General features: G+C 37.2%; 4 protein-coding genes across 7 annotated transcripts in view; 1 reads left to right on the top strand and 3 right to left on the bottom strand.

Annotated features, from left to right (window-relative positions):
* ankib1a (ankyrin repeat and IBR domain containing 1a) overlaps nucleotides 1-1,616 on the bottom strand; it is a 41,813-nt gene extending 40,197 nt beyond the window's left edge. For both annotated transcript variants that reach the window (XM_084423908.1, XM_084423909.1), the window contains exon 1: nucleotides 1,403-1,616. The gene's annotated coding sequence lies outside the window, so the exon portion shown is untranslated. The remainder of the gene's footprint in view (nucleotides 1-1,402) is intronic.
* Nucleotides 1-20,181, top strand: part of ppt1 (palmitoyl-protein thioesterase 1 (ceroid-lipofuscinosis, neuronal 1, infantile)) — a 133,903-nt gene that overhangs the window by 38,796 nt on the left and 74,926 nt on the right. The window lies entirely within an intron of this gene.
* lypla2 (lysophospholipase 2) lies at nucleotides 4,153-14,863 on the bottom strand. Of its 3 annotated transcripts, XR_014629198.1 has the most exons (11): nucleotides 13,084-13,216; nucleotides 12,875-12,967; nucleotides 10,637-10,668; nucleotides 10,485-10,550; nucleotides 10,327-10,374; nucleotides 9,105-9,175; nucleotides 8,792-8,865; nucleotides 8,599-8,700; nucleotides 7,120-7,296; nucleotides 4,608-4,934; nucleotides 4,153-4,492 (listed from the first exon to the last, which is right to left on the bottom strand). XR_014629198.1 is itself a non-coding variant. In XM_084423676.1 (10 exons), exons 2-10 carry the CDS (start codon nucleotides 12,950-12,952, stop codon nucleotides 4,884-4,886), a joined length of 699 nt encoding a protein of 232 aa, XP_084279802.1. In that variant the 5' UTR covers nucleotides 12,953-12,967; nucleotides 14,782-14,863; the 3' UTR covers nucleotides 4,153-4,883. The 3 variants fall into 3 exon arrangements, 2 of the variants coding, with proteins under 2 accessions (XP_084279802.1, XP_084279803.1); XM_084423676.1 differs by lacking the exon at nucleotides 13,084-13,216 and adding an exon at nucleotides 14,782-14,863 and having other exon boundaries at nucleotides 4,153-4,934; XM_084423677.1 differs by having other exon boundaries at nucleotides 4,153-4,934.
* On the bottom strand, nucleotides 16,443-18,508 carry pithd1 (PITH (C-terminal proteasome-interacting domain of thioredoxin-like) domain containing 1). The gene is made up of 6 exons (XM_084423772.1): nucleotides 18,114-18,508; nucleotides 17,653-17,696; nucleotides 17,422-17,499; nucleotides 17,209-17,313; nucleotides 17,004-17,112; nucleotides 16,443-16,801 (listed from the first exon to the last, which is right to left on the bottom strand). The coding sequence occupies exons 1-6, from the start codon at nucleotides 18,306-18,308 to the stop codon at nucleotides 16,700-16,702; spliced, it is 633 nt and encodes a 210-aa protein (XP_084279898.1). The 5' UTR covers nucleotides 18,309-18,508; the 3' UTR covers nucleotides 16,443-16,699.

A 20,181-nucleotide genomic window follows, 5' to 3' on the forward strand; every position in this document is an offset into this window, starting at 1 on the left:
GTGTGTGTGTGTGAGCAGAGAGTGGCAGCAGGTGCACCGATCGGGCATGAGCGAGTGGGAGCAACACGCTTTTTAGGTCATTCTGTCTGCTCTGTTGTTCTTTTCCCACATCATTTCACGTAAACGTCTGTGGAGTCACGCTAAAAAAAAAAAAAAAAGCACATTTCAGAACATTATAAATGCACTCTGTGGCTTGTGGTCCAGGAACGGCTCGTTTTCAGGTGGGACGTCTGAGAACGCAGAACAGATGAATTAAGAGCAGCACTTGGCAGGCACACAAAGAGAGGGAAACGTTTCTCTTCCCCCACACTAGAGCTCAATCATTAAACATACTGGGCGCCCATTAATGGTAAAACTCCATTTGCATTCATTTTACAGGCAGTGGGCTACTTGCAAACAATGCAGGCTTTGTGTTAAAAGATGATCCTCAACTGTCGTTTGCACTTTTAACAATGTCTTTAACTCCAGGCTAATTAATAACCATGGCCGACAGGAACAGCATGCAGTAACCTGACATTTAAAGTGACAGTACCAAACCTGTTCGAATGTCTTTTTTGCATTAACGAACAAATTAGGAATGTCAGTCTTATACTAGATGGCCTTACGTATATACTTAATAAAATACACTTATTATGTACATACACACTGGTCATTTTGATAACATTTAAAATACTTGCATTGCAGCTACACTGTTAACTTTAGGCCTAACCCACAAAACTCTAATCCTAACCCTAACCATACCTTAAACTTATTAGCAAGTAAATGTGGGAATTTTCCAGAACGACATGTAGTTACACAAAAAAATCCATAGTCTTGTAGGTATTGTTAGTCCATAGTACATAAGGTCTTTTCAGTGAAAGCGAATGGTGACATGCTGAACAACATCTCCTTTGTGTTGTTCAGAAGAAAGAAAGTCATACGGGTTTAGACCAGCATGAAGGGTGAGTAAATAATGACATAATCTGTTCATAATCATACATAAACTGTTTATAGATTACTCCGTGGCTTTAAAAAGAAAGCAATTACTTACAATATCCCAACAGACACAAAAACGCATGAGTTTCATAATAATCCTAACGTATGAAGATTAATGCTGCACACTCGCTCTGTGAATTGCGTATTTGTTTACAGTGGGTTTCTCCTGAAGCATTTGCAACAACTGTCCAAGGATTAAACCAAAGCTCTGAAACTCTGGCTGTAGTTTTTCAAGGATTGACAGATGATCAGCATCAGTTCATCAATCCCGGTCTATGACTGACAGAACATATATACCAACAAACACATGGTTGATATAAAGCACAGCTTTAATCTTCTAGACTCTAAGCTGGTCAAGAGGAGATTTCGACAACAAGGAGAGTTGACATGAGCGATCAACACACAACAATCACACACACACACGTACCTCATCACTGACGTATCCATGAAGCGTTGACACATCAAATGACCAGAGCAAGCGGCGTGTCAAAAGTTTATATCGAGATTGTTATCAGGCAGCAGACCTTCGATCATGTTAGCGATTATGTAAAAAGAAATGATAAAGAACTGTATAATCATAGGGGTGGTGCTCTTGGCTGTGTTTGCTGGTCATGCTCTCATTTCATAGGACAATAATCTGCGTCTCCTTCGCGGTGTTGACGGCAGATGAAGGACCGAGTTTGAGAGCGACTTACCGCCACCTACCGCACAGGAGGAAGCACAGGAAAAAATGAAAACAGAAAATAATAAATAAAAGAAAGAATTATAATACAATACGTATATAGTATAATAAATATAGTTAAATAATTAAATAAATAATGAATAAAAAAACAATTAAATGTGCTAGTTTATTCTGAAATAATTAAATAAATAAATGTATCTATTTATTCTGTAACATTCCATGAAAGCACATTTATTGTTTGTAATATATTTCACAATATTGTCGTTCTTTGGTCCTCCATAGATTTGGGCCTCCATAATTGTTTTTTGTTTTTTATTAAATTTATAAGGCTACTGATATGACTGGCTTCTTCAACTCATGTGAGTGTATATGATTTAAAACATTAAAATGTTATTTAAAAATTCATTTATTTGTTTGTAAAACCTTCTTAAAGCACAAAATACAGAGTTGACAACTTATGAGTGGAAATTATTAAATGAATTAATTAATTGATAACTTGAAAAAACACAATACGATTAATTTAGTCCTGAATTTATTTTATTTTATATTTATTTATATATATATTTATTTATATGCATGTATTACATTTTTTTCTTTTATTTATTATTTTCTGGATTCATTTTAATTTGTATAGACTGTGTCTATATTTATGTATTTAAAATGTAAAATATTTATTAATTATTTATATTACGTGTATTTTGCATTGAATTCAATTGTTTTTTTGTTTTGTTTTTTTGTTTACTTTATTTTCATTCTATTTAACCATATGTTATATGGTAGGTGTATTTTCATTGATTTGTGCACAGTTTGCACTTTTATTTATTGTTCACAGTTCTGTGCAAAATAAATCATTAACTTTAGACTACTCAAACGCAGAAGAAACATTTGTTTACAAATGCGACCAGTTGGAAATAAATGGATAAAATAACAGATTGAACATCTTTGACTCACTTTTATAGCGCCACCTAAAGGAACATTTTATATCGACTCCAAACTCAGTCTTTGCGCTCGAGTAATTTTGCGGAAATATGAATGAACTGAACCAATCTGGCTATTTTGATATTTAGAGAGATGTTATGTGAATCCATTTATCAAATGATTTAGATCAAATACAGTGCATTTCCCTTTAAATACAGTCTGTTTTGATGGGGCACATTTTCGTTTTGATTTCAGTCCTATTTCAAGCAGCGACCAAAACATGCCAAATGTTAAGGACAGCTGCTCTAGCTGGATCACTTTCTTTAGGGTTTTTACACATTTTGACCCACTTTGGACCTCATTTAATTAAAAGATTATAGCAAATAAAAGATGTGCCCTTATTACTGGAGGTTTTCGTTCTTGACTCAAGGCGTATAGGCCTATGCACTTTCTCATGCCTACACCCTTTGGTTTATTTGCTCGCCTCCTGTTAGGAAAATAAAAGGAGAGACAGTGTGTGCAATGTACACTGTACATAACCATAATATGATGCAGTGCATTGATGTCTGTGACGTTCGTTTGTCTTGCTCGGTTATCAATAAAACACAGGACTGCATTTTCTGTGATTTGCATCATTTATTTCACATACAGGTGTTTTTGGGAAAGTTTCTGAAGAACCAATTGTCCCTCAGTACACTTCAAATAAAGACAACGACAACGGAACATAACAGATTATTATTAAAGACAAAAAAAAAAAAAAAACCCAGCAACAAAACACAACTCAGGTGGACATAAACCGACAAGTTCACTGTTAAACCCAAAGATATTGCCCGTTTCTGCTGACCAACTTGTGCCTGGCATTTCCCATGAATCATACAATAAACATCCAAGCCACAGGGCAAATAGGAAACCTGTCTGTTGCCAATTACAAAAGAGGGGATCATAGCAGTTATGAAAACATGGAAGTCAAATGGACTTAGATAGAAGATAAAATAACACTGAAATAATATATAATCGAAGAACATCTATTTAAGATTAAAAAAGCAACATTCACTACTTTGCAAACAACTGGTTTAGAGATATCATCACACATTTTAATAATCCATTTTCAAATGTATACAAGCAAACTGTGAGAGAAATGACTCATATTTCAATTTTAATAGTTAATTAAGGTTACCTCATAATTCTTTAATAACAGCAGGCTTTCATCCGCCACGCTGCCGGCGTAACTGTGACCTTCCAGCTTTTGTTAATAGATTGTGTCAGTAAACAATACTTTTATGCAATATGGAACCTGAAATGTATATACATATGCCATCTGAGACCCCAGAACACATGAATGTGTTTGGTCACATGGGTGGAGGAGGAGGATGATGCGGATATGAGGAGAACAGGGAATTAGGGAGGATTTGGGAAAGTTATTTAAAGCAACTGGAAAAAATGATCAGCCCGGTCTGGAGTGACTCACTTTGATCATTATTATTAATAATAAGTGATGTCAAGAGCTTAGTATCGTTGATTATTTTACAATGAGATACTAAAGCTGGTTATGTGCATGTTCAAAAAAAAAAAAAATGTTTAAATAAGTATATTATACAAGTTCTAGCATGGTGTAATTTAATAAGCTAATTTTGCATATAGACTTGGTGCCAGAATTCTTATCCCATGGAGAACAAAGCATACTGGACGATTCCAATGAGTCATTAGTGGTTTATTTGAGACATGTTTGCTTGCCGTTCTCGCATTTCTAGTTAAACTAAACAAAAGTATGAGTCGCAGCATCCCGATGAAGCCATGCACTGTGGGACCAGCAGCAGCGTGACGAGACTCACTCCAGACGGCACCGGCTCCCACTAACTTCCCTCCACCACCACAGATTTTGCAGCATCTGAACTTTCCCAAAGTTCTGCGACAAAGCTGTCCGGAAAAAAGTTACGTTTACCGCCTTGCTTGAGAGAAAGAGACAGAGGAGCAAGGGGAGAGAGAGAGAGAGAGAGAGATACTGGGAAACGGTTTGAGATTTAATGCTTACAGGAATGTATGATGAAAGTTAATGAGTCTCCCCTTAAAGAAAAGAGCAAAGGTTTCATGGGAAATTATTGTATGTCAACTGTTGTCACTTTTTTTTTTTAATGATGTATGAAATGACAAAGAAAGGCGTGAGATGAGATGGTTTGCATGTTCACAGTATGTACAACTGAATGTTCATGCGCATGTGTTGTAGGGGATCATGGCTGTTTCCTGTGAGAGAATGGCAGGTCGGAGGTGAGAGGTCAGTGTCTAAGGGTCACAGTGAGTTAGGTTGAGGTCAGACTCGGGGCAACTGCTTTTCAATGAATTCCTTCACAGCAGACATCTCCTGTAAAAGCCAATCAGAGAGAAGTACGGGGTGTTAGAACTAGCATGAACAGATCATATAGTTTGACATATCTAGTGTACAACATCTAAGATTATATGATTTCAGTTCAGACCTCATCCTGTTATTGGCTCGCAGTAGTTTGCGTCTAAGAGTTCTGAGAAATATTTACACTGCTGTTTCACAGTTTGTGGGTTTTTTTCAACATCTATTCTTCAAGGACATTAAATTGATCAAAAAAAGGCAATACATGAAAGACAAAAGACTAAATAAATGCTTTTTTTGAACTTTCTACTCATCAAAAAATGTATCACAGATTCCACAAAAATATGAAGCTGCACAACTGTTGTTCAACATCGATAATGTTTTTTTGAGCATCAAATCATCATATTAGAATGATTTCTGAAGGATCATGTGACACTGAAGACTGGAGTAATGATGCTGAAAATACAGCTTTGATCACAGGAATAAATTACATTTTACAAAATAGTACATAAAAAACAGATCTAATATTTCACAATATTACTTTAACTGTATTTTAGATCAAATAAATGTCTTGGTGAGCATAAGAGAATGACATATAGAATTACTTTTATAGACATATAGGTATGTCCAAATGGATTTAGATAATTTTTCATTATTAAGATCCTTCATAATGAATTTGCACATGGGAAAATGTGTAAAGCCTGGTTCACACGGCAGGATAATTAGGCCGATTTTAGCCCCGATTCATCCGACAATCTTAAGGATGCTCCGATTATCGTAAAATAATCTGATCAGATATTCCTGCCGTGTGTGGTGTGTTAAGACTGCTCTCGTCTACTCGGAAGGACGTCGGGACCGCTCCGATCTCAAATCGGGGATATCCAACATGTTGGATTTATTTGGCCCGATTTCTTCTCGTGTGTGGTGTCCCCCGGAGACAAACGAGCACGCAGCCTGTGGACTGTGGCGTGCAGCCAATCAGAAAGCGAGGTGACGAGGCGGCGGGGAAGCACTGGGAAACATAATCAAAACAGCCGGCGGCACGGCGCACCAGAAAGTCCGGTGGACGTCGGAGATCATCGCCTTTTCTTTTGATAACGTTTTTTTTCGGTTTACAAACTATCGCCACTGCATCCTCTTCGTCCGCCATGATTGTTTACTCTGAAGTCACATTTGATCTCGAGGGATTTTGCGAGATTTCCCGTCTGACCTGGGAATGCTCGGGAGTCAAATCGGTTTGTGTGTGATGTGTTGATTTTGCCGTGTGGCTGCGCACCACACACACTGTACGACCAAAACTGTTAGACCCGTGATTTTTTTATCCCCGTGTGTGAGGTCTCTCAGGTTTGGCAAATCGGCCGACAATTTTAAAATCGTCCCGTGTGAACCAGGCTTAAGGCAACATTAATCCGGATACATTTGAAAATGGCGTTTTCATTTCAGAATGCTCCCTGTCCAACACAAGCGTTTTCAGAAAGTAGCTCATCCATCTGAAAATGCCCCTTACCTGTCAGGGATCACTGGTGATCCCAGATTATTTTAGTTCAAAATATGTTTGAGCTTATATATCTCAATATTAATAACAGTCTGGTTAATTTTGAGTCTTGAACTATAAACTCTCAAGTGTTGGCTTTCTAAATGTATGTGTGTTATGTTTCTATTCAGAATTACTTATGAGCAGTAACCTTTTTATTTTGGGCATTTCATGTATGCAGCACTTGCCAAAATTGGGGGTGATGGGGAAGGGGTTAAATCACCTCACTGCACATGCGTAAAACATACTAACAGTTCACAAGACGACGCCAAGAGAGCAGACATAATGAAGTTCTCACGCTAATCGATCATTTTATTGTCCCACCACTCAGTGTTGTGTCCAGGTTGCACTTAAAATCTCATGGTCTAAAACGCAATTGTCATCGTGTTTTGCAGCAGGACAGCAACTACGAGTTCATTTTTAGTCATCTTTGCAGGAATGCAGTATGACATTTCTCTTTAGCATCACTATGAAAGTATATAGCAGGCACACCAATGCCGGCATAACCATAGATATCTATGGGTACGATATGTGTCACATGACTAGTAAAACACTGACAAACATCGACAAAAACACTGTCTCAATGTGGACGGAAGGCCACGAAACGAAGAGAAAAAGATGTGTTAGGACAAGGCCTGAGGTTTCTGTGAGCGCAACAGAAAGGCTCACCTGAGGACAGGAGCTGTGCATGAGACCCGGGTAGGTGCGGAAGGTGATGTTCCCTGGAGAGACGATGGTCTTGAGCTTCTCTGCTGTCATGGCCCCGAACTGCACCGGGATCATGGGATCCATCTCGCCATGACACTGCAGAATGGGAGTGCCCTTGTTTCCACTCCCACTTGCAGCCTAATGGGGGGAAAAGCAGATACATATTGACATCTATATATCAGGGTTGGACATTGACACCTATTTCACGATTCGAAATCGATTCACACGCTTGCGATTTCAATTCAATTCCGATTCAGCATTTTTACTGGTCACAATTGTGACATTGATACCATGGGGAAAAACTGCCAAATAGATATTTTTAATATTAGCAGGTTTATTAGGCTGCTGTCACTTTAAGACCTGACGCACTGATCCATTATACTGTTACACTTGCGTTTTCTTTCTCAACTGTTCACGTTCACTTAAAACATGACTGTGTTTATGTGAATACTCGCCTAAATCATCATTTTGACATTATTATGTGTGTATTTGACTGTTTAAGCGCCGAAAAAAACTCAGTTTAGTCCTGAGAGGCGGCTTTATGTGCCGCACTTTGGGCGTGAGCTCAAAATATGCAGGAACAAGAAAGATTATTCGCAATACGTGCAATCCCACGTCGAAATTCAAGCCAACAATAACAATAAGCTAACACCAACAATATTCATCCGGAGCAAATGAAACGAGTGAGGAGAGGCGGGTTTGTGTGTCACTCGCTGTCAGAGAGATGAGAGAGAGAGAGAGAGAGAGAGAGAGAGTGTGAGAGAGAGAGAGAGCGAGAGACAGAGAGAGAGAGAGAGAGAGAGAGAGAGCGCGAGAGAGAGAGAGAGAGAGAGAGAGAGAGAGAGAGAGAGAGAGAGAGAGAGAGGGAGAGGGAGAGGGAGAGGGAGAGAGAGAGAGAGAGAAAGAAAGAGAGAGAGAGAGAGAGAGAGAGAGAGAGAGTGAGAGTGAGAGAGAGAGAGAGAGAGAGAGAGAGAGAAGCTGGTATCGCATATCTATACTGTGGAAAATTAGTATCGCGTTTCAGATATTTCATTATCGATATGTATTGACAACAGTACATCGCACTTAGCTTATTATTTCAGATGCCTTTTAAAAGACTAAAATGTAAAAATGTATATATGTGACCCTGGATCAACAAAACGAGTCACGAGTCGCACGGCAATAGCCAATAATACATTGTATGGGTCAAAATTTGATTTTTCTTTTATGCCAAAAATCATTAGGATATTAAGATCAAGATCCATGAAGATATTCTGTAAATTTCCTACCGTAAATATATAAAATATCTATTTTTGTGAGTGAATGCAGCACAATCGCCAACATAAATGAACAAATTCAGCCCGTCAAAGTGACTGCGTTAAACCGCACTGCTGAAATACATGTCAAGCCCTGAATACATATACATACACACACACACACACACTGCTGAATGTCTTGTACCTGTGGGAAAGTCTTGTGAAGTGGAAGCCAGCAACTAAGTCCAACAACACCCGCTAGCTGCTGCTGAGAGGTCAGAGCGGTGTAGAGAGACAGAGCTCCACCCTGAACATCAGACGACAAACCAGGAACTGAAGATCATCTGCAGTCTCAGCAATTTAACTGATCGTACACACTGTCAGGAGGGATCACGTACCTGAGAGAAGCCACCCAGAAGAATACGATTGGATGGTATACCATTCTTTACCTCGTGATCGATGATGGCCTTTACTGTTGAAGAGAGGGAGCGGACTATACTTAGCGCCACATAATCAGATTTCAGCACATAACAATGTTCTCTCGCAATACTTGTGTTCCTCATTAACTTGATGTGTTTCTTCATGTGGTTTTACATTCGCTTGCACAGACTAAGCTAATTTTGGGATGTTTTTAAGTCATGGATAGCTTATGCTGTATTCAGGAAACTGCCCCAATGTGCATGTGTGTGTCCAAAAACACATTTTGCTCACTGTTCTCTGCTGCTCTCTTAATCCCTGCTTCATCCTCTGGGGATTCTGGGCTTAAGCCCATCAGGTCAAACCTGAGAAGAAGAAAAATTAGACAAGAATTTAAAAAAAGTCCACTAGTGAAAAATGCTTTTATTTAGAATTTTATTAATACAGTTTTACAGTATACTATATTAACTAAAACTAAAACTATTAAAAACCATTTCTGTTAATATAAAAAAAAAAAGGTGAAACAAAATAACATAAATATTAGTTGAAAAACGTAGAAATGTTGCCTTGGCAATAAGCTGAAATAAGTTTTAGCACTAAAATTATTAACAGACAATATATGAAACTAACCAAAACTAAAACTGAAATAAAAAATAAAAATCAACCCTATATAGTAATATTAAGAAAGAGAGACAAAAAGCACACAACTTAATTACTAAAAATTAAACTGAAATTAACAAAAATAATACTAATATACTATTTTAATATTAATATAATAACACTATTTTAAAATATTTTAAAATGTTAGTATGCATTTTAAAATGTAATCTATTTTAAAATAATTTATTCTTGTGATTTCAAAGATTATTAATAAACCTATAACTGATTAATAAAACTAAAAATAACACTGACTATAATATAATTATAATTAAAAAGTTTAAAAGCTGTTTTCTATTTTAATATTTTTTTACATGTATGTATTTTAAAATGTAATATATTTTAAAATAATGTATTCTTGTGATTTCAAAGATTATTAATAAACCTATAACTGATTAATAAAACTAAAAATAACACTGACTATAATATAATTATAATTAAAAAGTTTAAAAGCTGTTTTCTATTTTAATATTTTTTTAAATGTATGTATTTTAAAATGTAATATATTTTAAAATAATGCATTCTTGTGATTTCAAAGCTGATTATTATATTAGATTATATTAAATATTACATTAGCAACCTGATGACTGAAAAATCCTTTTCGCTTTAACCACAAGTATATAGCAATTGTCTGTCTGTACAAAGTCACATGCTCAATGTCACAAATGTACTTATTTGATTAAATGTCCTAGAATAGTGCAGAATCTGAAATACTACATCATACATTTCCCTTGTTTTACATTTTTCAAAATCATCAAACATGGTTTACTTCCAGGTTTCAATTACATTTTAAATCCCCACAGCACTTTTAAGTGAACGCACTAGAACTGTAATGTCACCCGCAGCCGAGGCAGCTTACCATGAGGGCATGGTCATCTTCATGTTCAGTGTTACTGGGATTCTGGGTCTAGAGTCAGAAAGAATGACAGACTAGTTTGCAATCAACTACACGAAGAAAAGTGAAACTAACAATACTTCTTTATTGCATCACAAACCAATGTTTTGCAAGTCACTTACGCGTGTGGACAGATGTATTTGATGTACGGCAGTCTAATAGACGTCATGGAATCAGCCCAGCCGTGTCTATAAGCAACACGACAGGGTTATTATCATGCAGGACGAGGGCCATCAGAAGATCCTGCAACAGGCAGGTAATGAACACAACTTACCCTGTGTCACCCAAGCCATGAAGGAAGATCACCTGCGAAGTTAACAGAATGTGATGTGAAACTAAATCTCTCTGCAAAGCCCAAAAGAGGACCGATTTCATGTGTTCGATGCTGACTCTTGGTTATTTTATATGAAGATACCATCTCAATAGCAAGCTTGAGCTTTCTGTGTATCTATTTCTTCCGATAAAGAAGGGAAAGCAGATAGACTTTCACTCAGACTGTGAAAGAGCATCTCTATTAAAAGGCATAGTTCGCTCAAAAATACAAATTTACTCACTCTCACGTTGTTCCAAACCCATTAGACTTTGGTTAATGTTTGAAACACAAATTAAAGGGATGGTTCGGAGTAATTTTAACCTAGGGTCCTTTGCACCATGACCTCGAGCCAAACACCCTCCCCAGAAGCTTTTTTTCCCTTGGTCGAACGTTATTAAAGTTAGAGCTTATTTAGAGATATCAGCCGAATGGTTTAGTGCAGGCGCTAATGGATCCAAGGCTGTATCTCGTAAATTACCCCACTAATAAAAAGCCTGTAAAAGTCCTTTGCAAAACTCACAAGTGAAAGGGAAAAGCTAATGAATTTAACACTCCATAGAAATATATCCCAAAAAAATAAAAAAATTCCTAAGTGTTGACAACTTGCAAACTGGTGCTACCAACAAAATATTAGTGCATTCCTGGAAGTGGGCGTCATTACACTACATCCTTATGCATCACTTTCTGCCAGGACTTTTACGTGCTTTTCCCAAATCACTGAAGTGACGTCGACGTCCGGGTTAGCGGTAGCATAAGCCGTCTGGCAAGTGTTATTTAAATAAACTCCTGATGTACTTACAAACTTTCCAATGCCTCGTTTTATTAGTACAGAACCTATTTGTACTACTGTAGAAGTTTGGTACCATTCCGGGCATTATTAGTGGGGTAATTTACGAGATACAACCTTGGATCCATTAGCGCCTGCACTAATTTGCAGCTTGCCTCGACTCGACTCGCCTTTGTTTGGTTTAAAAGTTGTACCTGTACCTGCTTCCAGGTACTTTTTTTCGTATCACCTCCGGCGAGGTTCTGAGGCGATACTAAAATGTGACGTGAAAACACGGCAGACTGCTGATTGGTCAGAGAGAATCGTCACTATTCACTGCGTCATCACTGCACGCGCCAGACGGTGTATCCTGAATAAAAAAAACATCCAAAAACAGCATACACTCGATTTCCTCCATTGTCCTGTGTGTGTGGGTAGCGGGTGTGTGTCGCGTAGATAGAAGATTACGTCACGGCAGTTTCCTGCGGCGTCGCTATGACGACCAGGTACTATTGTGGAGGTACTATCTGCAATGGAAAACGGAGCGAAAAGCGAGCCGAGCCGAGTTGAGCTGGTACTGGTAATGGAAAAGCGCCATAAGCCATTCGGCTGATATCTCTAAATAAGCTCTAACTTTAATAATGTTCGACCAAGGGGAAAAAAAAAAGCTTCTGGGGTGGGGGGGGGATTGGGGTGTTTGGCTCGAGGTCATGGTGCAAAGGACCCTAGGTTGAAATGACCCCAGAACATCCCTTTAAGATATTTTTAACGAAGGTCCACTGTAAGTCCATGTAACCAAAACCTGAAAGATCCAAAAAGGTCATAAAGGCGTTTTGAAATGAGCCCATATGAATTGGATGGTTTAATCCAAGGACTGTGAAGAGATATGATCACTTCATATGATGAATAGATTTAATTCAGGCTTTTATACACACATAAACACACATACATAGAGAAATTCGCATATGCTAAACATCACACTCTAGAACAAATCTCATTGGTTCTCATGCATCACACATCACATTTTGAGTGTCCGTGTTTACCATATTTGATGAGCTCTATGCATGTGTGTCCATCATTGTTTAGATGTGAATATAAGCCTAAATTAAATCTGTTTATCATATAAAGCGATCGTGTCTCTTTAGAAGACTTGGATTAAATCACTCGGAATTTTCATCACCTGGACGTTCAGTCTTTCAGAAACCAGAGACGTAATTAAAAATACGTCACTTTGTGTTTTGAAGAAGATGAATCAAGGTCTTATGGTTTTGGAACAACACAAGGATGAGTAAGTGAAGACAGATTTTTTATTTGGGGGAAAACAAACCATTCAAGGAAACTGATTTATTATATTCGAAGCCTGGCCTCTGTAATGCTAATGAATCTCTTGAGCAGCATCAGATTTTTGGTTAATGATTGGACTGTTCTCTCACCACAGCCGTCTCCTTCTCCGTCCCAGACACGGTCACGGCTTCAGCGAGCAGAGGTACAGACATGTTGTTGCCACACATACAATGTGAGGAGTGCTTTTAGAAAAATACAAAAACAACAAGTTCAAAAGCAATCAGCACAACATGTTTATGTAAAACACAAAAGGCCCAGGCATTTAAGTATGGGAGAAATGGTTATTAAAGATACAAACCAGCAATTTTAGACAGAAACTGTCAGCAGGCTGCAGAATGATTAACAAAAGTTGGTTTAATTGCCAGTGTTGTTAAAGCCATTTTAACTAGCAACTCAAGCCCATCTAAAACTAAAAGTGCGCTGTTGAAATCTAGACGAGGAAAAGAAAAAAAAAAGTGAAAAATTACAGGGTGATTACGTCTACTGGATAAGCACTGACGCTTATGTTAATCATACACGCAGAGCTTCATTTTCTACAGATCACAAGTTTGTACTAGCAGACGTCTGCTTAAGACGAGTTCCCAGAAAACTAATGAAGTCTAAATGAAAACCACGAGTCCCTGTTTTCCTGGAACCACATGACAGCGCTGAGAAATCACATCTTGACACTCAAAACACTCCAGTTTAATGGATTCATTCGTGTTTGTGAGAGGCCTTGGTGATTGTGACACAAGCCTGGAGTGTTTCATCGCTGGCATCGGCAGATATGTGTGTTTTTTTTTTTTTATCGGCTCAATAAGAAAATTTGGCTGATATATTAAAGGTATAGCGGAGGATCTTTCCGAATTTTAGATAAGACCCCCCCTCTCCACTTTTTGAATAAGTTTGATTGATTCACCAGAATGATTGACAATTAGGAGGACCAACAGTATAGGTGATCCACCCGGAAGTAAAAAATCCTCCGCTATACCTTTAATGTCGAATTGTTGAGATAAATAATAGATAATTTCCTTCATCTGAGACACTTGAGGTGTGCACTGTTCGCCATGAGGGGTTTAAATTGCTTAAAATATGGTTAGAAACATTTCAAAAATAAAATACAGTGAAGTGTAAAATGTGCAGCGCAATTATGAGAAAATTTTGATATGGCTTTTAATGGTGAGACTTTTGATTTTTGTAATCAGGCTCTCAAATGATATAAAAATTTGGATTTAGATTTATCTGCAAATATATCGGTTATCGGCTTTCAAATATAAAGAATTATCTGTTATCGGCATCAGCCAAATTTTCATGTCAGTGCATATCCCTAGTTTCAAACAAACACTTGAATAAACTTTATGTGTCTGTCTGGGTTTTTAATCGGTCAGTCTGGCTTCCTAGACTTTAGTGCTGCACATGTTATTAAATACTTGTATTAAACCACCTGCTTATGAAATCTCCACAAAATTCCAGAAGAATATGAAAGGACTTTTCCAATGAAACGGCATGGTGTCCTTATGCACCAGTTTGAGCGTTCGCCACACAATGGCTCATTGATGCACATTAACAAATGACTGTATTGATCATCTCTAATGCGTCAGTTCAATAATCCTTCACATGAACACCACGATCATATGTTCACAATGAATAGGAAGGGATGGGCAGGAAAAAAATGAAGAAACATAGCTTCTTTTTTTTTTAAGCCTGATGAAATCAAGGATATGATTCATGTTTAAATAAATCCTCTAGGTCGTTTCATTAATTCGCGAGCGACATGATCAGCAGCTTAATCCTGTTTCGCCAGTATTATTGTCACAATGAACCCACAGCCTCAGAGATGGAGCTAGCTGGATCTCTCTACCCCCGCGATTAAGCCCACTATTACGCTGTTCAGCGACAAACTTGCGCTTTTATAGCGATCGTTAAAGCTAAGGTCAGGGGACAGAATACATTTTAAATTTCAGACAGAAAAAACAGATATAAATAGCGGTTAACTGCAATAAATGTATTGACTCACCGCTTGCTATCCCAGGTCACAACGGAACTTCCGCTCCTTCTGCCGGAGAGGGGCGGGGACACGGCGCCGTGACGTCATCGCGTTTCTTCAACCGCGTGAGCGTTAAAGGGTTAGTTCACCCAAAAATGAAAATTCTGTCAGTAATTACTCACCCTCATGTTGTTCCAACCTCGTAAGACTTTCGTTCATCTTCGGAACACAAATTAAGATATTTTTTATTAAATCTGAGAGCTGTCTCACTCCAACATAGGCTTCTATGAAACTTGAAACTTGCCGGCCCACAAAGTTAGTAAAGACAATGTTTAAAATAGTCCAAGTGACTACAGTGGCTCAACCTTAAGTTTATCAAGCGACGAGAATACTTTTTGTGCGCAAAAAAACAAACAAAAATAATGCTTTTATTCAACTATTCATTTTATTCTGTGTGGGCCTACAGCGCAGCGCTTCTGGGTTGTACGTCAGAACGTAGGCTCACTATTGGCCGACGCTGGTCATGTGTGTGATGCTGGCCAATAGTGAGCCTACGTTCTGACGTACAACCCAGAAGCACTTGATAACTGCTTGATAAACTTAAGGTTGAGCCACTGTAGTCACTTGGACTATTTTAAACATTGTCTTTACTAACTTTTCTGGGCCGGCAAGTTTCAATTACAGAGAAGCCTATGGAGGAGGGAGACAGCTCTCAGATTTAATCAAAAATATCTTAATTTGTGTTCCGAAGATGAACGAAAGTCTTGCGGGGTTGGAACAACATGAGGGTGAGTAATTACTGACAGAATTTTCATTTTTGGGTGAACTAACCCTTTAAATGTGGCAAAAGCTAGCAATCTGTACCTTATTTTGTAGGTGTAAAAGTCCAAAATTCCAATTCCAATTTATTTGTAAAGCACATAATAAAACAACAGTGTTGACCACAGTGCTGTACTGAAAGGACAAAATAAAAGTATTACAAAAATAAACAAACACTAATTTTAAAAAATCTGTACAAAACATCACTCATACATGGTACTTTTTTTTTTAAATGTCTCTTAAATGGATAGTTCTTAACCTGTTATTATTCTAAACAAAATCTTAACTTATCAGCAACAAATTGTTATGCATAAGTGAGGAGAAATGGATTTGTAGTGATGGATGATCAAAATAGTTTCATATTCCCTGCTCCTGTCACATTTGTGATTGTATCTTTGACTTTGGTTACACTTTATTTTAAGGTGTCATTGTTACAGTGTAATTAATTATATATTCAAGTACTGATATTAATCAACAACATGTACTTACTATAGGGTTAGGGAAGGATTGGGGTTTGGTTGAGGGTTAGTTGCATGTAATTATGCATAGTTTACTGTTATTACTATGGTAAGTACATGTAACATATGTACAAGGACATTGTAAATTAAAGTGTTACTGTATTTGTATTTAACTAACAGCATAATGCATAAGTTGTTATAAAATTTGTGTGCGATTATGAAATGCCAAAAGTGATTGAAATTAACCAGGAAAATATATTTTTAAACAAACTGCGCGAATCAATCAATATTAAACACTTTGAGGACCCGATTAGAACATTTTCCTAAATGGTTTTAAATCTCACATTTGAACCAAATAATGCAAAAAATATCAAATGGATGAATACTATATTGTGAAACCAAACTGAGAGCATAAACTTTCCACTAGATTTTTTTAAAGAACAGACTTCTTGCATGGCTCATCTGTTCTGTTATTTGAAGCGTTTATTTGACATAAGCATACATTCATTAATTATGCTTACATAGCTTAATGTTTATTGGCAATTTAGCAGACGAACAAACCATAGTAAATAAATCCGTTACACATCAGTTCATCTGGCCGTTACCAAAACTCTTTTGCACACTTTTTATAGTTTGACACAGCAGGCGTGAGATTCTCTTTCCTCGGTTTGTCATGATATGAAGTGTGTCTGGGGCGTAATGCTCTTCACTTGGTGATCTGCTGGATTGGCTGCTGCTTCATAGTTGCAGATTGTCACCTCATGTCTGTGAGGCTGAAAGAGGGATAAAAAGATACTAGATGAAGGATTTTATGATCCCATTGGCATTTTCCTTTCCAAGGTGAAACCAATATTTATAAAAACAGCAACGCTAGCATAATATCATAAGAATGTAGTGCATTTCCAATCAGTTATTAATAGTGACAATAGAACTGGTGTTATTGTTATAGCAGGATTTGTTTAATCCAGTACTGACCTCTGCATATTCTCCCCGCAGACCAATGTAATACACGCGAGTGGATTCTGTCCCAAAGTTTCGAGATATGTGGATAGATAAGTGCTCCACATTGGAGAATCTCGCAATCCTATATAAAATGTTTGGGGTTGGTCAACATAGATTTAGTGTCCAGTACACAGGATGTATGATTAATGTGCATGTTAACATACTTAAAATTGCTTACTTGGTTGGATACTCAAGCTCGGCATGCGGATCCCTGTTTAGGCGAAAGGCTTGTTCTGGCTCTCTGCTTGTATCATCAAATGACATTTGCGGTATGTTCTTGTACCTGATCACAAAGCACCAGTTGCAACACCCAATCATGTAAACTGTAGTTGCATTATCCATATGTGATGCTGCAAGAGAGGTCTCATTTTTCCAGTGAGAGCAAACTCACAGTCTCATTTCAGCTGGGTGTGACTCATCATCTTCTCCAGCAATAATGATCCCTTTCAGCTTCACGCTACCTGTAAACCTGCAGATTTGACCATGTGCATTAACCACATCCACATCTGCTGGCAAAGCATTTCTTACTCAGACAAATCGTATTAAATAGAACATGAAGAAGAACAGAACTGAAATTGAAATTAGTCTAGGAGGATAAATGCTGTTGCAATATAAATCTTACGGTATATTGAACAGAAGCTCCTCGTCAGCATCACTTTCAACAAACTAAAAAAAAAAATTGAAATGGGAGACATACATTACAACAAACAGAAGAGCAATCTGATCATAAAACAGCCAATGTATTTAATTTCTCTATTCTTTATATATATATATATATATATATATATATATATATATATATATATATAGAGAGAGAGAGAGAGAGAGAGAGAGAGAGACATACATACACACGCATATATATGTATATATACACACACAATATACAACAAACATGCCATCGCCACCTAAGAAAGTACATAAAATGTGTAAAAAATGTGGTAAACATTTATGTAATTTTAAGATTGTGAGCACAAACATGCCATCGCCAGCTAAAAAAGCACATGCAATGTAAGATTATAATATATGTGGAGGCTCTAAGTTTCCTGCAAAACTATTCTATACACTGACTATATAATTGCGTACCTTCGTCCTGTCAGTGCGTTGATCCCAAGGCTTGAAGACCAGTTTCCCGTCTCCGTCTCGGCTCTCATTCAAGCACTGAAGCTTCTCGATATCAATGCGTTTGTACAGCTCATATTCCACTCCTCGCTCTGCGGGCTCGTGCTCGCATTCACAGCAGCCGTGGCCGTGGCCGTGACCGTGGCCGTGTCCAGACATGGTGCGTGAACAACGGGAAAAGTGCCAAAACACTCACAACTATGCTCTAAAGAGAGAGATATTCGACAGCTCGAGCGGCTTCAGTGACATATGCTAAAATCGCACAGTTACACACACAGGTGGGTAGAACCTGCAAAGTAGACAACACGCAAATACGAAAGATGGAATGTGATTGGACCTTAAAAAGCAAGGGAACCAATGAGGAGCCGAATTTGGAGTCGCGTTCTTGTGACGCATTGGTCGCTCCGCGTCTGCGCGTCAAAAACAGTCCGTTCTTATTTGTTTGTTTTTTCCTCTTATGACAAATCCTTTCATAAGGAATATTACTTAATTAATCTGCCTCTTCTGCTAGCGAAATTTAGTATTCATAAGTGTAAATTTGGAGGAAACAAGCCTTTATTTTTCATTTTAAGAGCAGAAATTTTACAATACCTAAACACAATATTGGGTTTGAAAAATAAGCTGCAAAGTGCGTTTCAATCTGTAAACATTTACAATTTAATTTTGTTTAACTTTTAAGTTTGTCACTGTTTATGTATATGTCTTTTTATGTTTGTTTATCTGCTTTACTCGTTGTACCCCCCTGACTGTAATTGTAATTCTTAAAATCAATATAATATATACAATAATATAAAAAAAAACAGTCCGTTCTAGGGAAAATACTTTATACATAAATTTAGATTCTTTAAACACCCTACTTTGGTTATTATACGAATTAAAATGCGTCTCAGATGCCACCAGTTAAATGCAATACAGCTGTATAATTCGCTTGTATTATATAATCTGTTGCAGGTTATTATTATTAAATTGTATGTATTATGTGTATTTTGGATTCAGTATGGTTCCGCTGCGTTGAGCCTTCAATGCTTTTTCTGAGACCCAGAATTATTTTTATTTTTTCATGTCATCACATTGTTTAGAGCATGAGAAACAAATGGTAAAAACATTTTTGAAAAATGATATTTTATTCATATGTTATGCTATGTCCTCTGTAGTGGACACCACCAAAATAAAATGACATGAAATTATATGTATAGGCAAAAACAATGGGATTTTCTTTTCAATCACCAATAAATGTTGGGGTTTCAGGATTTATTTTAACTCAAATTTGTATAAAGATGATTCTCAACTATGTTATTATGAAAGATATAACGACATGAATTGATGCACCATTTTACTTTATGCAATATGTGGGTAAAATGGCCATTAATTAATATTCCCATGTATCTATAAACTGTATCTAATGTGCACATGAACGTGTTCTTAGAGCATTTAATGAAAAAAGAAGTGTAATAATTGGAGTAATAACTAGCAACATTTTAATAATAATATCTAATATTTCATAGGAATATTGATGTATAACTTATTTCCATATTCACTTGTGTCATCTCCCAGAATGCCTGATAAGCATGCTTTAAGTCCTGATGTCCTCTACAGTGGACATGTATGAAATCAACGCCCTGGTCTGTAACAGAAAGTCATTATTGATTTGAAACCCCATAACGTTTTCCTGAGATGTTGGTTTCTGAAATACAATTTGAAAAGTAGTCCGATTTACTTTATAATTACAATATATTATCACATTTCCATAAGAGTGCTACATTTGATCACTAAATTAATGTCAGACATTTTTAAAGACCAAGGAGAAGAAGTTGTTTTCATGGTGAAACCTGCAAACATTTGGTGTCTCTGAAAAGTCCTGAATGTGCTCTTTACAGGACACCCAGGTCGTGACATGTGACATGTATGATGTCAGAGAAATTCACTCAAATATGATGAAAAGTCTAAAATACAAAGGTCTGTTCCTGGGTCCCACTGTTTTATGCCATTTTGTTGTATTCAGATTTTGCAAAAAAAAAAAAAAAAAATGTGT

This window comes from Rutilus rutilus, assembly GCF_951802725.1.
Source record: "Rutilus rutilus genome assembly, chromosome: 11".
Classification (NCBI taxonomy): Eukaryota; Metazoa; Chordata; class Actinopteri; order Cypriniformes; family Leuciscidae; genus Rutilus; species Rutilus rutilus.

Bases quoted from the DNA above. Each gene is read 5' to 3' on its own strand.
- lypla2 (XM_084423676.1), bottom strand. From the start codon at position 12,952: ATGTGTGGCAACAACATGTCTGTACCTCTGCTCGCTGAAGCCGTGACC. The intron at 10,375-10,484 runs GTAAGTGACTTG...TTCTGACTCTAG, and splicing joins AAATACATCTGTCCACACGC to ACCCAGAATCCCAGTAACAC. The intron at 7,297-8,598 runs GTACAAGACATT...TCCCCCCATTAG, and splicing joins TTCACAAGACTTTCCCACAG to GCTGCAAGTGGGAGTGGAAA.
- pithd1 (XM_084423772.1), bottom strand. From the start codon at position 18,308: ATGTCTGGACACGGCCACGGTCACGGCCACGGCCACGGCTGCTGTGAA. The intron at 17,314-17,421 runs GTGAGTTTGCTC...CTTTGTGATCAG, and splicing joins CACCCAGCTGAAATGAGACT to GTACAAGAACATACCGCAAA. The intron at 17,113-17,208 runs GTAAGCAATTTT...CATTTTATATAG, and splicing joins GAGCTTGAGTATCCAACCAA to GATTGCGAGATTCTCCAATG.